The sequence below is a fragment of the Poecilia mexicana genome, unplaced genomic scaffold, assembly GCF_051168715.1.
Source record: "Poecilia mexicana isolate PSO_F unplaced genomic scaffold, ASM5116871v1 scaffold_7, whole genome shotgun sequence".
Taxonomy (NCBI): Eukaryota; Metazoa; Chordata; class Actinopteri; order Cyprinodontiformes; family Poeciliidae; genus Poecilia; species Poecilia mexicana.
This window is the reverse complement of record NW_028263376.1, coordinates 25902626-25912011: the sequence shown is the minus strand read 5'-3', so window position 1 is coordinate 25912011 and position 9386 is coordinate 25902626. Positions and strand designations below refer to the sequence as shown.

The 9386-nt window shown below is 37.8% G+C and overlaps 1 protein-coding gene across 1 annotated transcript; it reads right to left on the bottom strand.

Annotated features, from left to right (window-relative positions):
• Positions 1-223: 223 nt before the first annotated feature.
• kcna10a (potassium voltage-gated channel, shaker-related subfamily, member 10a) lies at positions 224-4978 on the bottom strand. Its single transcript, XM_014999953.2, has 2 exons — positions 4942-4978; positions 224-2712 (listed from the first exon to the last, which is right to left on the bottom strand). Exon 2 carries the CDS (start codon positions 2525-2527, stop codon positions 803-805), a length of 1725 nt encoding a protein of 574 aa, XP_014855439.1. The 5' UTR covers positions 2528-2712; positions 4942-4978; the 3' UTR covers positions 224-802.
• Between the last annotated feature and the right edge of the window lie 4408 nt (positions 4979-9386).

Below are 9386 nucleotides of genomic sequence, written 5' to 3'. Positions count from 1 at the left end.
CCCAATATGGCTTTGGGCATTTAATTAATGCTCTCCTTGTATGGTCTGTTGGTTGAGCTGGATGAATGTGGTGGGTTTAAAGTCTTGCCATACTCCCTCTTCACAATTCTGCATTAGTTTGTTTTAGTCCACCTTATAGGGTTCTACTAAAATATACTGAGGCCTGTAGTTGTAACACTACCAAATTTGAGTGACTTTGTAAAAGTTCAACGAATATGAATACTTTCGTAGAGCATTATATACATTTAATTTGTGGTCATAGTTATGATCTTCACCTTTAGCTACATTTGACATTAAATGTCTGAAATTTGTGTTGTAAATAAAGATATGTGCTTAAATGTTTTTTAACCAAAAAAAGCTAAGATTATGAGAACAAATGGCAAAGTTTATGAAAAAAAACAATGTTAACAATGAAACTGTTTAACACTTAATTTGCATCTTGAGTGATAGCAATGAAAGATTTACATATTGAAAGCTACAACAAACAGTGAAGTTAATGTACAATAGTGAAGAATGACAAAAATTCCTAAACAATAACAGTGAATTTTCAGATAAATCCACAAAGTGCCATTTCATACAAAAATAAATAAATACATAAATACAAGAGGTAAGTCTGGTACACCCTGTTTGTTGCTATAAAACTTTTTTTTTTTTTCACCAAAAGAATAACTGTTTATTCAATCTTAAGTTCATTCTTTGCATTCATTCTCACTAAAATTTAATTCCTTTTATATTCCCTACTATTTTTGCTGCTTGATGGATAAGTTATTTCTTAGTCAGCAGTTTTTCTCCTTTTCCTCTGTCAGATACCATTGACCTTATTAACTGAAGGATTGCTACCCTGTTTGGTACTTTCTTCCGCCTTTATGGCTTGCTCGAGAGCCTCTGTCATGGGAACCTTGTCCTCTGCTTCTGTCTCTCTGTGGTAGAAGTAATTGAAGTTGGAGACAATGACGGGAACAGGCAAAGCAATTGTCAATACACCAGCAATTGCACACAGTGTGCCCACCACTTTCCCCCCAAGTGTGATAGGACACATGTCTCCATAACCTACAGTTGTCATGGTCACCACAGCCCACCAGAACCCGTCAGGAATGCTGACAAACTGTGTGTCAGGGTCATCTACTTCAGCAAAGTAGATGGCACTGGAGAAAAGAATAACTCCAATGAAAAGAAAGAAGATGAGCAAGCCAAGCTCCCGCATGCTTGCTTTTAGAGTCTGTCCCAGGATCTGCAGTCCCTTTGAGTGACGTGACAGCTTGAAAATACGGAAGACTCTGACCAAGCGGATGATACGCAAAATGGCCAAGGACATGTTCTGTCCTGAGCTCTCCTGAGGGGTTGTGGCCAGTTCTGTGATCAAAGTTACAAAATAGGGGATAATGGATACAATGTCGATCATGTTCATGAGGTTGTGGAAAAACTCACTTTTGCTCGGGCACACCACAAACCGAACGATCAACTCAAAGGCAAACCAAGCTATGCAGGCAGTTTCAATAAAAAAGAAAGGATCTGATAATGTTTTGAGCTTTGTACCAGCTAAAGAGCCAGAGTGGGATACTTTGGACTGGTTGACATGTTGAACCACTCTTGGAGAAAAGAGTTCAGTGTCATCTCTGAACTCCGGCAGTGTCTCCATGCAGAATATGATGATAGATATGACAATGACCAAGACAGAAACTAGTGCTACACCCCGTGCCGCATTGGAGCTCTCTGGGTATTCAAACAGGAGCCAAAATTGCCTATAGATTTCATTTTTAGGGAGAGGTATGTCAACATCTTTTATGAATCCTTCATCTTCTCTGAACTGTTCCATAGCTTCTTGTCCGAGCTCATAGAATACAATTTCATCAGCAAACACATCAATGGGAACATTAGCTGGTCTTCTAATTTTGCCACCAGACTGATAGTAATACAAGATCCCATCAAAACTTGGTCGATTCCGATCGAAGAAGTATTCGTTCCTCATTGGATCAAAGTACTCCATCCTCTTAAAGGGGTCTCCAAGAAGTGTCTCAGGGAACTGGTCCAGTGTTTTGAGCTGTGTCTCAAAGCGAAGACCAGCTATGTTGATGATGACTTTCTGGTCTCCATCATCCAACCCTCTTTTATCTGCAAACAGATCCTCACAGCACTCCTTCGTGAGCCGACTGAAGATTGTTTCACTTTCCTTCATGCCTTCGCTGTTCAACAGCAGCTTCCAGTTGGAGATAATACTGGCACAACTACTGCGACCCTTTCTGCTTGGTGATGGCATCACTGGTGAGTGAGGTACTTCCAGTGTTTGCGTTGGTGGAATGGGTGAAGATGAGGTGGATTCCCAAATGTAGGAGGACATCGGGTTGTAATGTGAAGGGGTGGAGGAGAGTTGATGGGGTCGTAGACGGTTATTGATGTCAGAGCTGTTTTGCTCTGGAGGAACATCCACTGTGAGAGCTGTTGTCTCATCAGCATAGGTGTCAATCTCATCCTCAAGGGCGCCACTAATGTCCTCCAGGCTCTCAAAGTCAACCAGGGCCACCTCCATGGCTTGGGTTCAGCCAGTGCAATGCCTTAAAACTACCAGGATAAGAGAATCTCACACTCTGAGTAACAGAGGGATAGCTCAGTTGTCGAAATATGTAGCAGCATCAGTGCACCAGAGCTGAGTCTTTAGGAAGACCCATAGGACAAACAGGAAGCCATTGCTTGTTTTTAGCTTTCCTTTAACATCTATAAAAGAAAAGACAGAGTAAAGAGAATTTGTCAGTTTTGACCAGTGGTCAGATACACTTTATACATTACCTTTCTTAAAGTAAGAATATTACCATGTCTAAAAATGCATTATTTTATCTTTGATTGTTTCTTCTTTTTGGAAATGGCATAATAGAAGAAGCAGTTGCAAAGGCATAACTTTAACATGTTTCTACAGCCTTTTGAAGTCGCAATTATTGACCTTAGGGATGGATGTTGCAGTTATTAGCACTGTTGTCATGTGCTCTTTTTAAGTACTCCGGTTTCCTCCTAAAGTCCATAAACCTGCACATTATGTTAATCAGTCTCTCAAAATTGTCTTGAGAGAGTGTGTGAATGTATGAATGATTGCTTTTCCTGTGTGTGTTGGCCTGAAAAAGATTGGTGACTTGTCCAAGTCGTACCCTGCCTCATGTTAAATGACTACTGTAGACAGGCACCAGAGACTCTGTGAAACTGCAAGGCTAAGGGGATAAAGACAATGGATGAAAAATAATTTTGATAAATTTTAAGAGATGTTTTAAAATTTTTCTTGCCACACCAGTATTTATTTGAAGTTTTCGTCAGGTCAAACATTTTATATCTTGTAATGTAAAAATCAGTAGATAATCAGACAAATATTTGCTAATTATTTTTCATTGTATATAAGGTTGTAGTAGTGTACACCTGTGCACCTGAAAGGGAACATAAGTGTACCCTTTGCAGTGCCCTCACTACAACCTACACAAGGACAGGGTAGTGCAAGGTAACCATGGCTTTGCATAAATTAATGCATAATTAATTAGGGTAAAGTAATAGCATGGGTCTCCCTTCTTCCAGACAAGACATTTAAACTGCACAATGCCATGTAATTTCCAGAGGCCATGATACTGGAAACCTTTGTCATTTGTGATTACACTTAACTACCCTTGATTGCGTACCATTTAACTGGTCTAAAAAAGGCATAAAATAGAAATACTGAATGCAACACAGTTACATTCAGTTGATTGTGTAATAAAATGGCACCATGTCCCTGGAAATACATAATACTGTTCCTTTAAGTGACTAAATATGTGACTGAAATGTCTGCAGATGTTTAATTAAAGTCTTCAAGGATGAATCAACACCTAAAACCAGCAATACTGATTCCAGCCCTGGTCTGCAAGAAATAGACAAAAAGCAAGTGAATGAGGAGAATGACATGGAAATTGTTGGGAAGATAAATGTGGGTGGAAGGACCGGGTGGGAAGAGAACTGTGCTGCAAAAAAGGGAAAGTGACAATGAGACAAAATGGGAGCTGTGATGTGGGTGGATGGATAGACGGGATGATGAGAAAGAACCTCTGGCAAGGAAAGAGGAATTACTTATCACGAGGAAGGAAATATATAATTAATATCGCATGAAGGAAGCACAAAGATTACTATCACAGGATATAAATCAACCAGTCTCTTGTAAACACAAATACTTTGTTTTAATATTCCAGTATATTCATGATTAACAAACATGTTTGCTCAGTTCTAGAAAATCAAATAGCATTTCATCTTTTGCAGAGTAACATCTTTGAAAATGTATTTGTGTCGCCTGCCTTTTCAATTCTGCTGGAAAAGATTCAAAGGAAAATCAAACCCTTGGATTCAGATCCAGTTACATACGATCCTATTTATTTCAAAACCATGCAAATAAACTAAACCCAATGCCAAACGATCTAGTTAAAAATCCAATTTCAGTCAAATCCAACTCAATAATATTCTGGTACTCTATTCCAATTATGTCATGAATTCAGCAAGTAATATTAGAATTAAACAAAAATGGTGTGAATTTAACATTTGTCTATATATAAAATAGTGTGCTCACAATGACTATATAGTTCTATTATTAAATAATATATTAAATTAAATAATATTATATTGATGCCAGGCTCTGCAGGACTCAAAACACTGTACTGAAACAAAGTAAATAAAACTTTTGAAAAAGATTTGCACATTTAAAAAGCAAAATACAATATAAAATAGGAATGCATAAACAATGTTTGACATTTATCCTAGAATAAACTTAATATACTTTACACATATAAACCCAGTACAAGCTGACCTCTCTGAGGCCTCTTAAACCGGCAAGACTTCTGCAAAAAGTCCTTTTTTGAGCTTCCATTTCGCGGAACGAACCTGATAATAAATCTTTTAAACAGGTTGTAAATCAGAGAAGTGCATAAGCGACACAGATTTTACCTTCTTTTAAACAGATGCTCTCCAGATCTGGTCTTTGCGATATGGCAGGAAATTTCTACAGCTAGAGAAAGATACAAGAATTTTCTGTGAGCTCTACTCCTCCTGCAACTTCCTGCTGCTCTTCTGCTTTAGGCGAGAATGCTTTATCTTTCATGGACTACACTGGGTAACCTTATGCTGAAGAAGAAACTGGAGCTGTGGCAAAGGCCAAGCAAACCTACACACAGGCACGGATGCATACACACGCACGCACACACACACACACACACACACACACACACACACACAAACCCGCACTATTTCTGTGCCATGTGTCTATGTATGTTGACGTGCGTCCACACACGTCAACATGCATACACACAGGAACAGATGTATACCAGTGGACGTCTTTCTTAGATTTTAAATGGCTGGCAGTGGTGTTTGCCTTATGAAGTGTGAGTGGTATCTTGTTTGGACGGAATGCCTGTTCATGCGTGTCATATGCTGTCTATCAGTGATCTAAGTGATGTGCTCAAGACCTTCTAGACTGGAACGATCCTCAGATTTCTCCATGCTTGACTCACTTACCTTACACACACACATGCCCCTGTTGTATCAATATCTGACTTATTTACAGTATCACAATGAATATTTAATATCTAACTTCACAATTCACTTGTTCAATACTGGAGGGTAAACAGAATGAAGGAGCTCTCTTTACACAGCCTTTCACTTTCAACAGGTCCTTTATTACCACTATCTTTAAGCCTTTTAACTGCCCACTGTGTCTAAGCTGCGTACCTTTAGAGCATAAATCTTTAATGACCATGAGTCTAGTTTACTGTTTAAAATGTTCTAACATTAAATCAGAGAAACTGGATATCTGAGCTCTTGAAGGGGCCTCTGGATATGTTTTGGCAGCTAAACGTGAAGGATTTGGTATTATAATTCAATCCATTATGATCTTCTGAACATATCTCTGTTCTCTCATCATAGAAATTATTTGGACCAAATGGTATGTGTGGAAGATGTCAGTCTAAATTTAAAGGGATGATGTGTACACTAAGGCTCTTCAAGTTATCACTATTTTTTATATACATTTTTAACTTAAAAAAGAAATATAATTTTTCTAAAAGAATAGGTAATGTTCCAAAACCTTCAACATCTTTCTGTAAAGATTCTGTAAAGAATGACAAAAATCCCAAACTACTTTGTATAAATAATTAAGTTTTTTTTTTAAAGTAAGCTCATATTCAAAATGTCATTGCACCGTCCAAAAACTGTTAAATATTTATCAATTAAATTACTCATGTTTACATCGATTCTACATTAAGATATTTAATTTTAATCCTGAAAACTCAAAAAGTGGAAGAATTGTTGAAAACATTGTGTTGTGTGCTAATATTTATTTGTACTGTAAAACGCATAAAGTTCCTAGTACAAAGAATAGACACTCAAAAATCTCACACTTCAGAAGAGTTTTTCTATGAGAATTTCATCAACAACATGAGTTATAAAATCTCTTATGACATCTGATCCACTAAAACAATCCCGCACCCTTTACCCCTTTCTTTCCTCCCAGTGCTGGACAAGGATAAAAAAAACTCCATATTGATAACAATATAGTAATCTAGATTTAAAAAAAAGTAAATAAAAATAAAAAAATAAACAAAGAAAAAAATATGGTGATGCATGCTGAGCCGAGCTGTGCACTTCAGTAAGCTATCCCCTGTGAATTTATTACATGTGGGTAAACACGAGCAGATGTTCTGGCAAATCTAGCTTAAGCCAATCCCTTGCTGGCTGGTTTGCTTAGAAATGAATATATTTGGTACTTAACAATGTCAAAAGGTATACAGTTGAAACTGGATATTTACACACGCTCAGTGGCGCAACTACACATTATTCAGGTGGATGCGAAAACATAAATCGGCGCCCCCCCAAACCCCCTCTCCCCAGAAGGAAGGTTGAAGGAGCGTGGAAAACATACGCCGCCCCCCCGAGACGACGACGTTACGTGAAGGATAAAACTCGCTACATTTACCTCGTAAAGTGCGCGAGGTGAAGGAGCGTAAGGAGCTGAAGTATATGGGAAAACATAATCGGCGTGTCGCCCCCTCCAGACGGGGTTTTGACGCCCCCTCTGGTGCTGCGCCCCTATGCGCTGCATACGCTGCATACCCACTTTTTGCGCCACTGCACACGCTAAACAAAAAGTCACAAAATATTTTTTCTCACTTTGTGAAGTAAGTAGTGGCTTTTTCTTCACTGAAAGGCCTTTCTGCCCATGTAGATACAGGACTTGTTTCACTGTGGATAATTAAACTCTCTTACCAGCTTCAGCCAACAATAAAAAATAAATGTTCTCATTACACAAATTTTGTAAATTCTAATTGACCTTAAACCAAGAAAAAAATTGTCAGATTTAGCTTGAGCCAGCAAGAAAAAAATGTGTACATGTCTTTTTATCCAATGAATGTAAATATCTGGTTTCATCTTAATTTAGGGGGTGCAAAAGTGTTAATCTCACTCACCTCTGGACAACAACTAAGAAAAATAAAGAACACAACAAACCTCTGTATGTCATATTTCCAGTTTCTGTGCATAAAGTTAAAAATAAATAAGTAGGAAATATAGTTTAATAATCCTGATTATTTTTCTAATACACATGGTATGCTCTATTTAACTCATTTGAATCACTTCTGATACAGCATTGCACGATTTTTAGGTTACAAAATAGGGTTAGACAGAAACAAATGCGTACAATTTACATCAAGGTGGACAAAAGCCATTAAAGAATTATAGGGCAAAATGCAGACTTATCATGTATGCACACGCTCACACTAAAGGGCGAGTTTAGTGTTTTTCTGGTGTTTCCTTATTTCTCTTACTGTGCTAAGCAGATACTCCAGAAACCTGAATGTGTTCTTAATTTAAAGTAAAAACATTAAGAGATGTCTATCCATAACATCCATTAGTGGATGTTATGATTTTGAGTTGGCTAATTCCAGTCAATTGCTACAAAACTCTACCAACATTTGAACATCTTCCAATGCAATGTATTTCTTTAAAGAGTCAGTGTTTCATGCTGTAAATGCACAATTTCAACCCGGCTTAATTATCAAGAGGGTTCCCATAAGATTTGTCATTAAAACTTTCTGTCAGAGGAATCAGGGATCCTCTATGTTGTTTATGGACAGAGCAAGGACAATTTTCACCCCTGCATTTTTTTTAATTGTTGCAGTTTTCCAAAAACCTTCCAAAAACCACTGCAATCTTCTTCTCTCTGCAAGCTATAATCCAATTATTTGCATTAATTCTTAAATTTGCTGTGTGTTGTGAGCTCAAACTACAGACATTTAATTTGGCTTTCAAACACCCAATAATCACAAATCTGTTTCATGTGTCTCTGTGCCGGTCCTGTGATAGACTGGTACCCTGGATGTACAGTGTCTCTTACCCAGTGGTTGCTGGGACACTAATGCAATGATGTGTGTGGGGCAGAGGGAGTCCCAAGTTGTAGGAGTGCTTTGGCTGGTTGGGCTGGTATTTTTGGATCAGAATTTTGACCCTATTAAGCAGATTAATGCAGGATAGGCAGCTCAGTGCTATAAGCCGAGGAATCTCTTCCACTGGATCATCACAGATACCATTGAGCTGGTGAGCCAGGCAGTTCTGTACTCAGGGAAGAAGGAGATGAAAAGTAAATAAGCACTGATAGTATAACATGTTGTATTTTATGATTTCAAATGGAAAACTTTGCTTCCATTTTCTATTTTCTACTTGCATTTAGGATATGGGTTTTTACAGTTCTCTCCTGCCAGTTAAGAGTGGCAAAGCTACTACATTTTTTGTCCAATTGAGTGAAAGCAAAACATGACATTTTATACATTGATCACCTGCAGCAATGGGACCAGGCTCATATTTTTCTCTAAAGCTGAAGAGAAAAATTAGAAATTGAACAAACAACATTAGGTCCTGAGACGTGTCATGCTAGAATATTAGCAAATGATCCCTTAAACACTGTTTAATTGGATGATGTGATCTGACTTCCCTCTAATGGCTTCAAACCAAATTAGATTGGAATATGGGAAATCTGGGGTCAAATGTTAGTTTGTGTAGTGCCAGATGATGGGCAGCAAGTATCAAAATCAAATTAATGTAAATGCAACGTTCACTGCAATGACAGTGGATAAAGTGTTAACACTTCATGTAAAAACACAGCAACAGGTGATCTAGCCAATAGCAAAGCATTGCACAAATAAGTATCTGTTGTTGGAGATGTATGAATAAATTAGCTGATTGATGGAATTGGCACATTTCTGATCAGAAACTCAGAAATCTGATCTGTTTTCAATGACTGAATACACTGTAACTTAGCACTTTTGGACTCTTCTACAGGTTTAGACGGCTTTAACTATATAGAGAAAGCATATTTTTTCTGTAGTAAATACAGTTTAACATGT

Excerpts from the sequence above, each read along its gene's own strand:
- kcna10a (XM_014999953.2), bottom strand. The coding sequence starts at position 2,527 with ATGGAGGTGGCCCTGGTTGACTTTGAGAGCCTGGAGGACATTAGTGGC.